Source organism: Aplysia californica, unplaced genomic scaffold (genome assembly GCF_000002075.1).
Source record: "Aplysia californica isolate F4 #8 unplaced genomic scaffold, AplCal3.0 scaffold01057, whole genome shotgun sequence".
Taxonomy (NCBI): Eukaryota; Metazoa; Mollusca; class Gastropoda; order Aplysiida; family Aplysiidae; genus Aplysia; species Aplysia californica.
In genome coordinates this window covers 55,649-73,311 of record NW_004798327.1, presented here as the reverse complement: position 1 = coordinate 73,311, position 17,663 = coordinate 55,649, and the positions used below count along the sequence as shown (strand labels likewise).

The 17,663-nt window shown below is 38.7% G+C and overlaps 1 protein-coding gene across 1 annotated transcript in view; it reads left to right on the top strand.

Moving 5' to 3' along the window:
• Positions 1-6,013: 6,013 nt before the first annotated feature.
• Positions 6,014-17,663, top strand: part of LOC101853134 (serine/threonine-protein kinase 24) — a gene marked incomplete at its 5' end in the record, with an annotated part of 34,583 nt that continues 22,933 nt past the window's right edge. Inside the window, 9 exon segments of the mRNA XM_005111424.3 lie at positions 6,014-6,081; positions 6,718-6,777; positions 8,667-8,900; positions 9,626-9,791; positions 10,182-10,336; positions 11,233-11,418; positions 12,071-12,210; positions 13,078-13,204; positions 15,106-15,288. Of these exon segments, the coding sequence (XP_005111481.1) occupies positions 6,064-6,081; positions 6,718-6,777; positions 8,667-8,900; positions 9,626-9,791; positions 10,182-10,336; positions 11,233-11,418; positions 12,071-12,210; positions 13,078-13,204; positions 15,106-15,288 (1,269 nt within the window).

Sequence of the window (17,663 nt, the reverse complement as noted above, 5' to 3'; positions counted from 1 at the left end):
CAGAGAGGTTGTTTCAGCTCGTAAAACATGTATTTTAATTACTACTCTGTCATGTCTGTGTACACCTCTAACTTTTGTAACAGCCACTGTCATTGTAAACGACCCCAAGACAAATTACATCTCCCTGTGAGATGAATAAAGATGGTCATTGCCATTGGCATTATAACTTAATTCACTTGAGAGGGCTGCGCAATTTCAATTCCCATTACATTTTAATTCCCCTTTCCTATTGTTATACAAGAGCGTTTTATTCTTAAGTAACAATTTGGGAGGGTGAAATGTGCTGTCATGACAGCCACCTCCCTTGTTTAAATAAAAAAATTAGTCTAAGAGTATCTACATTCTTTATTGATATAGCCTAGATGATTTAGATTCCTTGTGTACTCATGCATACCGTTTAACTTTCTTCTTGGTCCGTTTCGTACCTTTTCTGGAGCTTCCACCCCTTTCTAACAATACCTCGCCTGCTATTACGTTCTATTTGAAAAGGTAAACACAAGTAAACACCTGTCGATTAAGACAGTAACAGAGAATTTGTGCTGTGCAGTTTTCTTTGACTTGGTCCTAGACTCAAACACTAAACCCCCGAGCAAGTGCACCAGTAAAGTGTAGCCAGAAAGGGCGTTAGCCGTTTCAAGAACTCCTGTTAGGTGGCCCATCTGCTTTTCGTCATCGTACGGTTCGGGGTGCGTCGAAAAAGACTGTGAAGTGTGCGCCAAGACTTGGGCGTGCGTGCCTTTAGATCGGTGAGCTATTTTTAAGTTTTCACCTTTTTGAGGTCAAAGGTAAACAAGACGAAGGTGTGTATATTACTGGGCTCCTGATTTCAATAAAAAGTGCCCTATTCTTATGGCTTTTGAAATTCATGCACAATTTCTTTTATGAGTTGTGATTAAATAAATGAATATGAAAACCGTACGATGAGATAGAAGCATTGTTCTGAATGTTGATTCAGAGCAATGACTTGAGAACTATTTCTTTTGCGCAATCTTAATCGCGACACACCCAGGCAGGAACAACAAAATGGTGGACTATTGTCGACTGTTAGCGATAGGAGACTGTAATGTCATCAATCATGATTCGCAATGTTTTAGTTTACGTATTTAGACACCTTCGTTCATCGCATTTTTCAATACCGGTTTGTTTAAAGGGTTGAGAAAACGTGTATCATTTGCTTGGTTTTCATAGTTTTGCTTATCTTTGAATGATACGAACATAGACTTGACTCGTCTTAGACAAGCACTCGACAAGGGTGGATCCTGATTCCTGATTTAGAAAGATATTTCAAGTTATAAGTTGGAGCCCGGAGCAAACGTACTTGATCAGCTATCCAGAATCCAGGCAGTACTCTTCTTAGTAAGTTTTCGTGTGCTAGTAAGTTAACTATTTGTGTTCATTGTCTTGATACTATTGATTTGCCTGGTCCCAAACAGAAAGGGGGCACTCTTTGAAAACTGTCAGTTTTGACTTCCACAACAGACACAACAGTGAATCGAGTTTACTATTGAATTGAATTGGTTTACTGGTTTGTTCAGACTCAGGTTAGAGTAGATTTCTAGTTAGACCTCCAATTGTGGGCCCTTTTACAAGATCGAGATCTAGATCTAGATCTAGTCTGTACATACAGCCCCTAAATAGTGTAATACAACAAAGTGTATAGGATAGGCCTACCATACAGACCCAGTAACCGAGAACAAAAAAGTCACGAAGTATACAGACCCGGTAGGGGAACTCTTTTGGGTAAATTTTTGACTTTTGCACCCACACATAGATGCATAAACTGCCACAATTTTTGCTGTAGAACACACTCATGGCCACTAAAACCCTTGCAAATCAATTGTTTTCAAGTTGAAAGTGGCTATTCTCACCCGCCCGGAAGTTCTCGCAAGATCTACTCCTCCCCTCTTCTCTCTCTCTCTGTCTCTTTCTGAATACTGTCTATCGGTGTGGACGATCAAATTGACCAAAACAAAGTTAAAAAATGATGTTAAAACACAAATGTAAATTAATTTGGTTGTCTACAAAGATGCTACGGCTATTTAACTTTTTGAATCGAGCCGAACTACGCGGGTCGCCATTTTGTTTTGCTCTCTCTCTCACTCTCTCTCTCTCCCCTGCCCACAGACAAAATTGTATGCTTTTAGTAGGCTACAAGTACAGTTGTAATGGAACGTTTGTTCACAGCACAGAATTCTACAATTTTTCTCTTATCACAGTGTAGAATTCTGTGGTTTAGGGTGAACGCAAAATTTGTTGACACGCGCACCGGGTGAGAATAGCCACAAGACCCGCCTGCACTATTCTTACCCCGGGTGAGAATAGAGGTGGCCTTTCAAGTTTAATATCAATCCTAATTGCCAAAACTAAAACTTCAAATCATTGTGAAATTCCTGAAACCCCCCATTTATTAATTTATAGTTACATACTATTTTCAAACATCAATAACTCAATAACTATTGATTTGCAGCAAAAATGAAGGCCATATATATTCGTGTTCAGCATGCAAAATACTTCTAGAATAAAAGTATATCAAACGGGTACATGAGACGGGTGTATTAGTAAAAAAATACCACCCTCTTTTGTAATGTCGGAAAGTTCTGCGGCCAGACCCGGTAGTGTGTGTGTGTGTGTGAGAGAGAGAGAGAGAGAGAGAGAGAGAGAGAGAGAGAGAGAGAGAGAGAGAGAGAGAGAGAGAGAGAGAGAGAGAGAGAGCAGGGGGGAAGTGCTAACAAAATGTATGAGATGCCCCAGTTGACAGGAGGGAACGAGAGAAAGATAGAGTGGGAAATAGGTGGGGAGAAAGATAGAGTGGGAAATAGGTGGGGAGAAAGAAAGACAGAGACAAACAAAGAAAAAGAGAATGCGAGCGATACACAGAGACAGAGGAGAGAGAGAGAGAGAGAGAGAGAGAGAGAGAGAGAGAGAGAGAGAGAGAGAGAGAGAGAGAGAGAGAGAGAGAGAGAGAGAGACTGCTCGATTGAAATTATGACTTTGTTCTTTTCTTCAAATTGTGATTCCTCCTACTCCAAAAACGGAGGAAAAACAATCTTTCATCGAAAAGACATCCGCAATCTTCATTTAGATCTAGATCTAGGCTAACCTCGCGACTAGATCAATGATTTATGTCTGTTTGTCTAGATCTAGACCAAGGCCATAGAGCTAGAAGAACCTAGGTCTAGGCCTACCCCAAGGAGCTTTTACTGTAAACTCCTTGGCCTACCCTAAATCCCTGAGCCAAGAGGGTGCTAAAACTTTCCGAAATCACGAAAAGAGTTCCCCTACCGGGTCTGTATACTTTGTGACTTTGTTCCCGGTTACCGGGTCTGTATACACTCCCATAGTGTAAAGATTTTTGTTTGAATTCTAGGGAGGACTTCTTCTGTAACGAGCGACCACTGTCCACTCACTGACGTCTTGATCTATGAGACAGTAGAACTAATAGAAGGGTAAATCTAGGGTTAGGGTTAGGTTTCTTCTTCAACGTCTTCATTATGTTTGTTGGGAGTTCAAGTTTATTTTCCGTAACGGAAGTCCTTCCAAATTTTATTTAAACATCATTTCTGTGATGCCCTGTCAGACTGCTTTCATTGAGCGAATGGTGTGTGTCAATTGTTGGTCCCTCTGACTCTTACTGACTTTGCCATACTATACAGAGATGGTCTATAGATGCATGTATCCTTTCTCTTAGCCCCATTTTTCTAGATCTAGATATTTCTTTAAAATTTTTTAAAAATAAATCAAATACGAAGTGACTATTTCTCCGAACGTTTGGGAAAAAAACTTGAACTCTTTCTCCTAACAGTTTCCGTTCTCGAGATTTTTTGGTTATTTGCGAGATTTAGGCGTCATCTTTCATTCTGCCATTCTGCGAGGACTGGGAAGAAGCTTTTTTTTTTCATCGAATTCAATTTCTAGAGCGAGAGATTTTAAAATCATGTCTGAATATATTCAGATACACTTCAGTTGTGGTTAGGGCAACTTTCACGGACTATACTTCATTTGAAAATGCCTTCAAAAGGTACTGCAAGAAAACAAGACTGATCGACCTTGGCAGTAACATATTTTGCATTTAGTCACCCAGCTAAAACTAAAATCCTTCTCATGTAAACCAAAAAAATCCCTCCACGCCCTCCCCCACGCCCCGTTCACATCTAACACACACACAAACACACACACACACACACACACACACACACACACACACACACACACACACACACACACACGCTCACACACATGCACACTGACTCACACACACATACGCACACTCACTCTCACTCACACACATGCACACTCACTCATGCTCACGCACACACACACACACACACACGCACGCACGGGCCACTCCACTCCATTCACATTATTATTAACAAATCTCGAAAACGGAAACCGTTCAGAGAAATAGAGTTCAAGTTTATTTTCCTGTGTGTTCGGAGAAGAGAAATAGAGCTGGCCAATTAAATATTCTCATCATACACAGGGTAGGTTGGGTTTTAGGACTCCTGATCTAAATTTGTTGCTTTTATTTAGTACTTAGATTTGCGTATTGGTGCAATTGTATTTTAGGTTTTAAAAATTGGCTCTGCGTACAGCCGTCCTGTATGCATAGCCTATAGATGTGGAGCACTTGTCTATTACAGCCCTACAGTTCACACAAAAGTGAGTCTTTGTATGCAGCACATAAACTATATTGCTGTTTACAAACCGGACACTACAAGTGGACAAATGTTCATAACACGACTTGAGGGTTCATCAACAAACACTTTAAGCGAAAGTTGAACAAAGTAGAGTAGGACAGCATTTAATAATTGTAAAATTCCTAAGCAGCACAATTACGGTGTAACTCACCATAACTTGAGTACGTCTTCCAACTGAAGTAGGTACTTGACATGCCGCAATGTTTACGTGTTTGTTGGATCATCTTTTAAGTTGCAGTAATCAGTTCATCAATTTATTGTTGTGTTTATCAAAATCTTCAATTGTTCAAAAATCCTTCAGTCTATAAAATTCATAAGAAACATCTCACCAAAGCACAGGATCCAAGTAGGCCTAGAGTGATTTATCAAGGCCATGAATGAAAATACTTAATTAGATTTAAATCGATATACTTTAGAGGGCCATACGTGAGGGTCATAGGCATGCACAGCGTTGAGGCTAGGCGTACGGGAGGACTGTACGCATAGCCACAGGCTTTTAAAAAATCTCAAAGCAGGGTTGTCTGAGTAAAGGCTAAAGTTAAAGTGTGCTTGATCAAATTTAGGAGGCTACACTGTCGATACTACATGATTTTTTTTTCTGAAGAAAAATTGTATATATAGATGTGTGTAAAATTGTAGTTTGTTGAGCATTGATGTTTCATTCATTTCATCTTTGCCACATTTCTGTCTAACCAGAAGAAGGTTAAAGGCATAGTAAGGTCAAGAAGTTTGGGCACAGCACTCCAACTTTTCTATTACTGGGTGACTTGTGATGTAATAGTAAACTAACAAATCCTTTGTTACAACCAAAAAATAAAAATGTCTTTTGTCCAAAAAGATCTTTGTTGAAATTCAATGAAACAGATAGTGAAATCAGTTGGTAACTTTGAATTTAGTCTTTTGTGGAAGTAGGTCTCTGTTGCTTTTTTTTTTTCCCCTTAGAGTTGGTTTTCAAGCTTGGGCTACATGTTTTCATCAAAGGGTGTAGAAAAAAAAAGTGGAAAAAGTATTTGGTGAGGAAGCTTTAAATACAAGCATTCCTGGAAGGACTATTTGAATCCAATATAATTATTGCATAAAACTTGCCAATTTTTATAGATAGGATAGATAGTGTTGAATCATTAATAATACATTTAAAAACATTAATTTAGAGGGGATAGAGGCCATTCTTTTCATCAGTAAAAATTGAGTTTTCTTTAATTTAAAATGTTAGGACCTGAAGGAAGTGTTGTCTTGTTTTAACAGCTGTAGGCTATTGTACTTTAAAATGTTTTGTTTTGATCAGTGCTTTTAAAGTGCGTATTTTTCTTTTTCAGGAATTTCTTTTTTTTTATCTAAGTAAAGCTTCATTCGACAAGTTTTCGAAATGATGGCCGGACCTCAAGTAAGTTAATCCTGATGAGTGGAGCCTTGATGAGTTGTATATTTTAGGCTCAGGACTATTTCAGACTCTTTTTAGTTTACACAGTCTTGAACTATGTTTTTAGTGGTTTTAATCTGACTGGTCCAGTGAATCAAAAGAGTTATTAACTGCAATATAATTTAAATGTCTTAGGTTTGGGCATGGACGACATGAAACAAGATGGTACTGAGACATGGTACAAAAAAAGTTTGAAAACTGTTAAAAAGATCATGTTCACTTTGTAGCTTAGGGATATTTTCATACCTCAGTGTGTAGCTGTTTTAGTTCAGAGGGCATGATATGGTCAACTCTGATACGATTGTGGAATAGATGGAATTTTGAAAATGCTTTGTCATCCCTCAAAATTGAATTCCTTATCATTATATTTTAGAAAGTTTATAGTTTGCAGGAAGGACTCAGATATTTCTGGAATCATTTTAAATTAACCAGAATGAAAAGTGAGCTTTCATAATTTTGTTGTCATGTGATATTGATACACTTGAAAAATGGATATTTGTCATAATTTTGCAACGTTGAAAATGAAAGTTAAAAATTAAAAAAGAAAAAGAAATATCTTCTATATAATTGTATACATTTTATGTAACATCCTTGTTTCAGATGATGGCCAACCATGATGTTGGGCCTAGACCACAGCAACGAGGGACCAGAGATGTACATGTACGTATTTTTCTTCTCCTTTGTTTTTCTACATTGTTTTTTTCTTCCTTCTATTTTCCTTATTTTTTAAAAAGTGTTTGCATCAGAAAGGAGCCAGCATGGTGTGCATGTGGGGATTGCTTTTTTTGGGCATGCGTGCACGCGCGCGCCTGTAAATGTGCATGCACACGCGTTATGAAAACATAATTGCCCAATACCACAAAAAGCAATCTCCACTCGATGGTAACAAAGTGTACCGTATCGCAGTAACTTGAATTTTTTTTATTTTTTTTTTTACTTCTTTGTCCTTGTACTACCAGATTTTTGGGCTAAAATACCTGAAATTGACATTGAATTTACCTGAAATGGAAACTTAAGGGTTAGTAGCCCTGCAATTATTTTCCAAGGGGGATTGAGGTCTTGTAGTGTCATGAATGTTTGAATGGGGTTGTTGGCTTCTCTAGTCCCAGCTTTTTTTGTGAGGTCATTGTTATTATCTTTGGATTCAAGAAACAAGCTCATGCTTTAAAAAAATGTTTTTAAGAGTAGGAAAAAAAATTGCTTGTATTAGTGAACTTATTGTTAATTCAATGACTTTATGTTAAGGGCAAAAACCTCAAAAGCTGCTCGGTAAATATAAATTAATATGAATGTATCATGTTAAGTTGTTGTCTGAAAGTACGGCCTGTTGTTGCTTTAGTTCTGCCTGCGACTGTTTTGGGAATTTCCCTCCTTCCTTAGTAATTTGTTCTAGTGAGTGGATACAACACTGTGAGTGGTTGGCTGGTGCTGTGGTGTGTTTTGCCTCTTCTTTACTATCAAACATCTGTCGTCCTTATCTCTCCTCCTTTTTTGTGTTTGTTACTCTCTCGTAACACCTCTTATCTTCGGCACTTATTATTTATATGACCTTATTCTGTTGCAAGTGCTGTAAAACATGTACTACAGTGCTTCCAGTTTTCCGCAAATCTGTCTTGCAGATATCCACAGATGGAGAAATTTCCTTTAAAATTCATGCTAAAAAAATAGTAATTAAAAAAATTATTTAAAAAAATGCGAAATAAAAAGTTCCTGTAATTAATAATAGGCAACAATAATAGCAAACCTATACTGGGAGTGCTTTTTTTATATGAAAGTGTAGAGAGTGTCTTTTACTTTCACTTCTAAAGCACAAGCAGAGCAACAGCACTGTAAACAAGAGGAAGAAATGTGGTTCAATAGATCCTGAGCCTGCCAAGAATAGAAAACTCTCTAATGAAAGCTTGACTTGTTATCATACTTGTTTATTTGTAAATATTGTTGTAGATTTAAGTTGAACATAAGCTGTCAAGTTATTTAGATATAGCTGTTATGAGTGTACTGTAGTGCAAGGGGCAACAGCGTGGCCTTGGATAATACTGATTCTACACATGGTGCAAACCAACACAAGAACATTAACTGTCAAGTAAATATAGCTCTAGCTGTTATACTACTATTATGGATGTTCAGTACCGGTACAAGGGGGAAAGCATGGCCTTGGATATATTATTTTATATGGATTGACAAAGCAGAAAATTATGCATGCAAGTTGTTTTTTTCTCATTTATTTTCTTGTTAAATTTAGGCTTGAATAGCCAGAAATGGCATATTTAGGATGCCCTGAAACACAAAAATCTCAAATGTAAAGGGGGCGCTGTGTCCCTTCAACTCCCTGCCAGGGTGCTGCCCTGGACCTAAATCCTCGAAAAATGGCATCAGCAGCTGGAAGGTCTGGTACTAAAACAGGCAAGGATTCAACCTATTAAAAGTTGATGCTTAAAGATAGTTTTGTCCTTAAAAACAACTTTTTAAGTTGCTTGGCTTTAAGACTGATTTTTTAGGAGTTGCTTGTATCATGTTTTGTGTAATATTTTTTGTTTTGTGTATCTCAGGGTCGGTTGAGTGTGGACCCCGAAGTGCGATTCACAAAGTTGGAGAAGATTGGCAAAGGTTCCTTTGGGGAAGTGTTCAAAGGCATCGACACAGAGTCCAAAGAGGTCCTGGCAATCAAAATCATTGACCTGGAGGAAGCGGAGGATGAGATAGAAGACATCCAGCAGGAGATCATGATTCTTTCACAGTGTGACAGTCCCTTTGTCACCAAATACCATGGCTCTTACCTCAAGGTGACTGATGCAGTGGTCTTTAGGAACATGAAGTGAACACTGTGGGAAGAATGATCATGAATAAGTCAGACTCTTTATGCTTTATGTAGAAAAAAAACCCTGTGTTTTAAAGTCATAATGAGAAGTTAATCATGGGATGCCACATTCGTGAGATAATTGCAAATGGTTTTGGTGCTTTTCTTTTTGAAAATAATATGTTTGTACATTTACTCCAGTACAGTTTCAATACATGGATACAGACGTCGGGAGGCCGTGGTCCTTTTCCTCTTTCTTTCTGCCGTGCATTGTTATTGGAAAGAGGAGAGGGTTTTGGTAGAATTTGAAACAGTGCAATGGAGGTCACAGTAGAATGTGACATTAAGTTAGTGAGGTTCACGTAGAGTGTAATGATATGCAAGTGGGGTCTCTGTAGAATACTGATTCTGTCACAGAGGCCACATTTTGTTAGAAGCTTGGGAGACCCAGGACACCGTGTCTGAAGGGTGTATTCTTGACTAATATTAAGATTATTATTGTTTATATTGCTGCTCATTTATGTTATGCATGTGATTGTAAGCCTACATGTGTGTGCATGTGTGTGTGCGTGTATGCGTGTGTGTGTGTGTGTTGTGTGTGTGTGTGTGTGTGTGTACACGTGGTGAAACACCAAACCAATGTGTTAGGATCTGGACAATAAAGATGAATCTTATCTCATCTTATCTAATATATTTTGTTGTTGTACCCAGGGTTCTAAGCTGTGGATCATCATGGAGTATCTGGGTGGCGGCTCAGCCTTAGATCTGATGAAGGCTGGCACTTTCACAGAAAACGACATCGCCATCATACTGCGAGAGATACTCAAGGGCTTGGATTACCTGCACTCAGAACGTAAACTTCACAGAGACATCAAAGGTACGGACAGTGTAGAGGGCTTCTGATTTGGTCTTCTCAATGCATTACTTGGCGATGAGTTGTTTTGGTTGTTGAGTATTTCTCATTTTGGCAAATATATACTATTTCGTGCCGTGGAGGAGCTTCTGAGTATTTGCGTGTTATTGGGCTGCTGTTGAATCCAGTTTGCATGTGTGTTATTTGATAAACAGTTTTTTAAAATATTGTGAGGAATTTTATTTGTTTTTTTGTTGTTTTCTTTTTAATATTTAGGTGTGGTTGCTTGAATGAAATGATAAAGCAGGTTGAAATTTGCACCAATTCAGCTGTTTCTGTGAAGTAGATAGATAAAGTCTGTCTGCCTGAACCATCTTTGATCACACCTGATGGTTTTGTCTGTTCCTCGTCCAGCTGCCAATGTGCTTCTGTCAGAGGGCGGAGATGTGAAGCTGGCTGACTTTGGAGTAGCTGGACAGCTGACCACCATCAACAACAAGCACACATTTGTGGGTACGCCTTTCTGGATGGCACCAGAAGTGATAAAGCAGTCTGCCTATGACACAAAGGTGCGTAAAACCAGAATGTACCAGTGAAATCACTTGGGCAAAATCAGGGTGTGCCAGTGAAATCACTTGGGCAAAATCAGGGTGTGCCAGTAAAATCACTTTGGCAAAATCAGGGTGTACCAGTAAAATCACTTGGGCAAAATCAGGGTGTACCAGTAAAATCACTTGGGCAAAATCAGGGTGTGCCAGTGAAATCACTTGGGCAAAATCAGGGTGTACCAGTAAAATCACTTGGGCAAAATCAGGGTGTGCCAGGTAAAGGAGCTGAGAAAAAGATAACAGGATAATGGGCGGCACCAGGGTTCGAGTTCACAGGGAGGTTTCGTACACCCTTGTGCTGGCCAGTATACCCCTACATTAGTTAGACCCTGATATGTACCCGAACACGGCCTGATTTGTGGTTTTAGGGCTAGATCTAGCACTAGTACTGGTGCTGTTGTTAACACAACGAAATCACAACTTCGTGCCCTGCGTCTGTCTCATGTAATTCACTGCATGGGTCTGAATCAATGCACAGCTCAGCTTTTATATTTTCACCACACGCTCACACATACATACAAATCAAAACAGAACACTTTGAACTTTTATTTTTGTTGTTGTGAATTTCATTTTATTTGTCATGTCTCTGGAAATTTTCCGGAAAACCAAATTCATGCCAATTTTCTAAAAATCATAAAAATTAAAAGTATTAGACTTAAACAACATAAGTTTTTTGTATTAGATTAAGTTTGAATGTAACTTTACTGTGTCAAAAAATAAATACAATAGGGTAATTCTGAGATTTGTGGTGGTGTTATGAAATACTCCCAAAAACACCAGTCTTCAGCGCTTATGACTGGTGAAAAGGCCCAGTAATCAGTGAGTTAATGGAAAATAACAATTTTCTTTGCTTTCAGGCTGACATCTGGAGTTTGGGCATCACAGCTATTGAGCTGGCTAAAGGAGAGCCTCCTAACTCTGATTTGCACCCCATGCGAGTGCTGTTTCTCATTCCTAAGAACAATCCACCCCAGCTGACGGGGAATTTCTCCAGACCTTTCAAAGAGTTTGTGGAACTTTGTCTCAACAAGGACCCCACCAATGTAAGCACCGGCTTAAGTTAACTACTAATGTGTACGTTGTCTAGATGTAATATCACCTAGCAGTTACAAGGGGAAAAAAGTGTTGGTATTGTGTAGTTTGGTCAAGTGTCACAGTTCTGGGGTGTGTATGACCTTGATATTGGTCAGTAGCCAGACTTTCTTTGTGTAGAAAGTGTTTGGGGCCTGTACCCAGTCCTTTTGCAGATGGTTGTAGTGTGTCTATTTTTTTAGAGTTTTAAAAGATTTGTTACCCTCCATTGTATTTAAAAAAAGCTTTGTACTCTTATATATATATATGATTTGTTGTGGCAGTTTGTGTGTGAACTGTTTGCAGTGAGTGCTTGAATTTTTTTTCCTGCTCTGCAGTCAGTTTGTTGCGAGGGAGGAGAGACGCCTGGCAGAAGTTATTAGAAGGGTGTTTGCAGCAAATTTAAGTAGCTGTGGTCAACACTCTGTAATTATATTTCCTGTTTTGAACGTTTCATGAACTGTAGTTAGAATATTTCAGTAATGTCATGAAAAAAATTTCAGGCCATTTTCAGTTTTGGGGATTTTCTTTTCCTTTTGTAAGGATGATGTACCCTTGTAATTTTGATAGTCTCATTTGACAGCTTGTGATTCCGAATAATTTTGCATATCTCCTTCCCTCCAGCGACCGCCTGCCAAAGAATTGTTGAAACACCCATTCATCCGTCGTGCCAAAAAGACTGCCTACTTGTCAGAATTGATAGACCGGTACAAGAGGTGGAAATCGGAGAAAGGCCCAGACAGCGACAGCGAAGACAGTGAAGAGTTAGTACTTGTCACTTATCCTTTTCCTTCCTTGAAGGCTGCTATTGACAGAGAACAGTCCTTTTCTTTGGTTTATATTAGAAAATAATACTATTGAGATTAGGGGAGGAGTATGAGTATATTTTGCCTTCTGGCTTGTTTGATTGAAAGGGGTTTGTTTAAATTAAATGATGATTTAATTTTTAGATTCTGAGTAATCAGCTTATGTACTTTTCATTTCATGCTTGGTTTCTCTTTGATAGGCATTTTTTTTTTCAGGTTTAGTTTTTTAACTCTTTTTTTCGCCAAAATTTAGTTCAGAATAGGCTATTATCTTACAAGAGATGTCGTTCATATTGTTTTAGGTTTTGAAGTTGTGGATGCAGTCACATATTAATGTACTGTAAAAATCCACAAGTGCATGTGTGACAAGAATGAACATAGACGAGTACAACATGTTCACTTTTCTCTGTTGTTATGTAATGCGGTGTAGTAAATTTTGAAGTTGTATCTTGCTTTTGATGAAAAAAAAATCCTATTTATCTTGAATAGAGGTGGAGATATTTTTGACTGAAAGTGGTGGGGTCGCAGGGTGTCAGGTAAAATTTTGCAAGAAAATGGCTGCCAAAGTTTGGTGACTACCGAGTTGTTTTGTCCTTGGAAACTAAGCATTGCAGGAATGTGTTTGAAGTGGGCTTAAAAGGTTTTGAGCCCTTAACAAAGAACTCGCTAAAAATTGGCAAATGGGAGGGAAAAAATGTTTTGTTTGATTTCATTATTTTGATGAATGCCTGATTTCACTGCGATGCCTGACATATGCATGCTGGTTCATATGTTCTGTGGACAGGGTTGATGATTTAAAAAACCCAAAACATTATTGTGTTTCAGGTCAGGAGACAACAGCGATGAAGAAGACTTGAAAGATCAGTGGATTATGACTATCAGAGAACAGAAGATCAACGGCATCCAGACTCTGGTGGGAGGGCCTGTTGACAGTCTGGGTGGACAGACCGAGGTACGGTGTTCTCACGATAGCTTTTTGTCCTTGTTCCTTTTGTCAGTTCAGTTCAGTTTTTTTGTGTTTTTTTTTTCCTGAATGTTTTGCATGGTGTTCTGAAACAGTAATTTTAAAGTGTCAGGTTTTATAGTGAAATTTGTTGTGCACTATTTTGCACAAAAACACGTAAAAGGATTTTTTTCTTTCTTTCTTTTTTTTTTTCTGTTTGTTCATCTGCTCGCTTTATGTTGAAGAATTTGTAGCTCTTGTGATCTGGGGTGCATGTTTGCTTATTGGTCTTCTACACTTTCTGATGTTTGTTTATGAGTGCATTTTGCTGGGACTATGGACTTACTTTTTAGTTTTTGAAAACATTTCTACTTCTGTGCATTTATTTATTATTTCATAACAGCCAAGTGTGTGACATGACATGTACCAATAGTATTTTGTTGTATATTTGAACAAGTAAGTTTAACTTCTTATTAGTATGTACTTTCAAGACAGTGTTACTCTGCTGTTGAGTTGAAGAAAGTACGAAAAGAAATCAGAAGAGCCCAACATTAATTTATTATACTGGAGATATTTATAGGAACTAAGAAATGCTTGTGGCATACAAAAGTGTGTTTTCAAATAGTGTTATAGGAAAAAGGGGTAGTTTTGTATGCTCAAATCAGAGTTCGACTCATTATTTGGGAAGCAGTTTTAGTGTCTGAAATTTGTTTTCGGTGTGTTAAGTAAAAGAAGCCAAGGATTGATAGATTATATTCTGTTAGGTGAGTTTGAAAGTAAAAAGGAGGAGGGAGATGGAGTATGGAGACCGTAATGTATGCTTCAGTGTACTGGGTCTTTTTTGTCTGTATCTTCCTGTATATTTATGATAATCTGTTGTAAGATAATAACCCTGGTTATTATTTACTGCTGTTACTGTTGTACAGTGGCACCAAGACTGGGCTGTTCCAACTAATCTCTCCCCCCCACAGTAATTATAGTGAATAACAACTCATCGTGTGTCTTGTGTTGCCAATGCTTGGGTCTCCACGACTGAGAAAGGCCTGCCATCATTGTATATCAAGTGTATGCTGACTGGGGGATGCATGCCTTCTCCCCATGCCCCACTGCACACGGCATCTGGTTGTTGTTGTGTTGGATCTGACTTTTGTGCATAATTGAGCACGGTTCTCCCTGTTCACACATTGGTCTGGCTGTTAGGCTGGCTCTGTGTGTGACGTCTGTTCCTATGTCATTTTGTTTTGCCTGCCTGTTATTGTGCGTAAGTGTTAACCTTCCTCATCTGTTCATCTTCCTTGTGTTCACTTTCTCTGAAACATATGCAAAGAGGCATCTTTTCAGGAAAAGAGAAAGAGAACATAAAGTGATTGACAGTTTGTCTTTTTTTAGATCTAGAAATATTACTCCTGTGAGTGGATTGTTAGTCTTGTTGTTGTTGTTATCAATCCAGCAACAGCTGGGCTCTCGCCCTTCTGTCCAATGCCATGTAGTGATAAGTGCAGGTTTGCTGCAGGATTGTTAGTCTTAAATGGCAGGTGTTGGGTTTGAGAGATTGTGCTGAGGAGTTGTAACTCAGCTTTGTGAATACTTGAAAACGATTCTGTTATGGAGACGTACATGCTATAGCAGTAGTAGTTTTAGGTCTTGTTGCAAATTCTTGATTTGCGGTCAGTGTGGAGACTGAGCATCTTTAAAATCTTAACTGAAAGAACTGGCTGCAGAGACTAGAGTGTTTTTGATGTGTGAGTTGGTGAAGGAAATATGTTTGTGTTGTTACTCATAAGTCGGTGTCTCTCCCTTTACATCCTCCTCCTCCTCCTCCATCCTCACACCCATCACCACCACTACAACCACCACCCATCTCCATGGCCATATCACTCACCCACACCTTTTGTCAACCGGGGACGTAGAACGTCACCAAAAAGGCGAGCCCCACCCCGAGCCCTAAGCGGGTGGCCCCCACCGCTCCGGCACAGGCGGCCCCAGCGACGTCTATGGGCGTGGCAGGAGCCCAGGCGGCGGCCCCATTGGCCAGCTCGGCCAGCTCGGCCAGCTCGGCCAGTAAAACTTCCCTGGCGGCAGACAACCCGGCTGTAAGTGCTAGTGGACCTTTGACCTTCGTCTGCTCCTCCTTTTCCTACTCCTCTTCCTCCTCCGCGTTGCCCTTGGCACCCCCACCCATTTACCCCTCTTCACCACACCTACCACTCTTGTCTTCTGGCCGCGAGAGCATGAGCAGTTATATTAAGGCTTGAGGGTGGGCAGCAGTATAGTTGACCCTCCAACAAAAGATGTTTTAGTTCCCCTTTGACCAGTGCTGAATCGAATGTATAGGAGGAATATATGGAATTTTAGGAGACATATGTAACTTTGAGGTGGGTTTTGTTGTTGTTGTTGTTGTTTTTTTTGTTGTGTTGTTAGTCAGGTTTAACGGTTTTGCATAACTTTTCTGACACATCGGTGTTTTAAGAAGGTTACCCACCCGCACTGGATTATGGAACTGTATATTGGGTAATGTGTTTTAGATTGTCAAGCGTCCTCGCCTTCCCACCGTTTTTTTTTTTTAACAGATAGGGTCGTAAAGGTATACAAAGTTCCATTTCTGATTTTATTGTTTGTTGATAAACTGCAAACAAATCAATGACTGTGAGGGTCAGCTGTACTGTCTTGCTGTAACGCCAGCCAGTGTGGAGAACTGTCAAGTTCTTGTTATGTAGTGACTGGTATAGTCTCCAAATTTTCTAAGAACTTAAAGTATAATTGGCCATGTTGTATAAAAATATGAAAATATTAAGTAAATGAAAAGGAAGCAGGGGGGAGGGGGTGTTTTCTGTATTACTAAATTTTAATTGTGTTTTGACAAAGACTGAAGTTATAGAAGAAGATATGGGTGTGTTATGTTGACATGGCATTTGCAGAGAAATGTTATCTTTCTGTCAAGTTTTAGCAGTTCTTGTTTACCTTGGCTGTGACATTTTTTAAGCTGTGTTTTTTATGAATATTACAATTTGATTAGAGTGCAGCTAAAATAATGAGATAGCTAGAGTCTTGTATTTATTGTTCACTATTTTGGGGGCTTTGAACCTCATCCTTTTTAGTTTGCACAAAAAGAATACAAATCACCTGGTTTTTTATTTTTAAATATTGAAACAAGAAGGATTCTTAATAAAAATTCATTTACTTAAGGTTTGATAAGAGTACCGCAATTTAGTTCTATTCTCAGTTGATAAATTTATTTCTGCTCGTGTCAGTGCTCTCCCAGGCCCCTCTTTCTCTCCCCCTTCCTCTCTTTTTTTTTTTTTTTTGTCCACACAATAGCTAGCTACCCTGTGTATGTAGTCAAATCAGCCCTTTTTTAATTGAAACTCCAGTACTGAGTTGGAAAACTGCCACTTGGTATTGACTTATTGACTAACCTCGGTCAGTGTGTGCACTTACCCCTCCCACAGCTTGTATTTTTGTTAACCCTTTATGGTCTGTAGTAGTTGTGCACCGCAGTGTTGGCTGACTCGCACAGTGTGATACATTGTTGCTCCCAGCCGAGTGCTGAATGGCTGTTGGATTTGTGCATTTCAGCAGCTGGTGTTGTTAGTTGGACCTCTCTAGGCTAGCTTCTGTTTAACCTAGGAATATATAATGTATATATATATATATATATTACACACATAATGTAGTTAGGATTTGGATTTCGGAGCTTTTAATGTTGCCCTGACCCTTTGTTGGTTCCTGACCGAAATGCTAAAAAGATGAGCGTTAATATTTTTTAGATGTCGGTGTGACAGTTGGACTTGAAGATTTTTTTTTCTTTGTTGACATTGTGAGCTTTCATACATGTGCACACCTGCATATTAATGAATGTGAGGGAATGCATAATATGTGTGTGTGCTCATGCGTGTGTGTACTTAAATTCTGATAACTACATAGTTTTTGTTCCTGAAATGTAATTTTTTTAAACAATGAGGGAACATATTGTAATTGTGTGGGGAAAAAATAGTTTTTAAAAATCTTACAGTTTACATTTCTAAAATTTTCACAAATGGAACTGAAGTAATTTAAGTGAAGACTCTTGTACACTTGCATTTTGATCTTGGCCTGCCCTTTGTATATCTTCTAACATATATTATGTGTGTCTTTGAATGTGTATTCCGCAACTAGATATGTACTAATCCTGCATGTTCGAACTGTACTATTTTAACCCTTCACATGAATTATGACTGTGCCTGTATTAAGCCCTTGTGCTTACTATTTTTGAATATTTTTTTGGAACATACTGACTTGTGATGCTTTCTATGATGCCACATTTCATATATGCTGTGTGATGTAGATGAACTATCCACTTTGTGATTTTTAGACTAACACTGTAAAGCTTCCTTTTTTAGTTTGGACACGTAGTGTAGATCTAGCATGTGTTTATTTCCAAATTTTTTTTCGGTTTATTATTTGACTTGAGAACTTTTTCCTCAGCTAT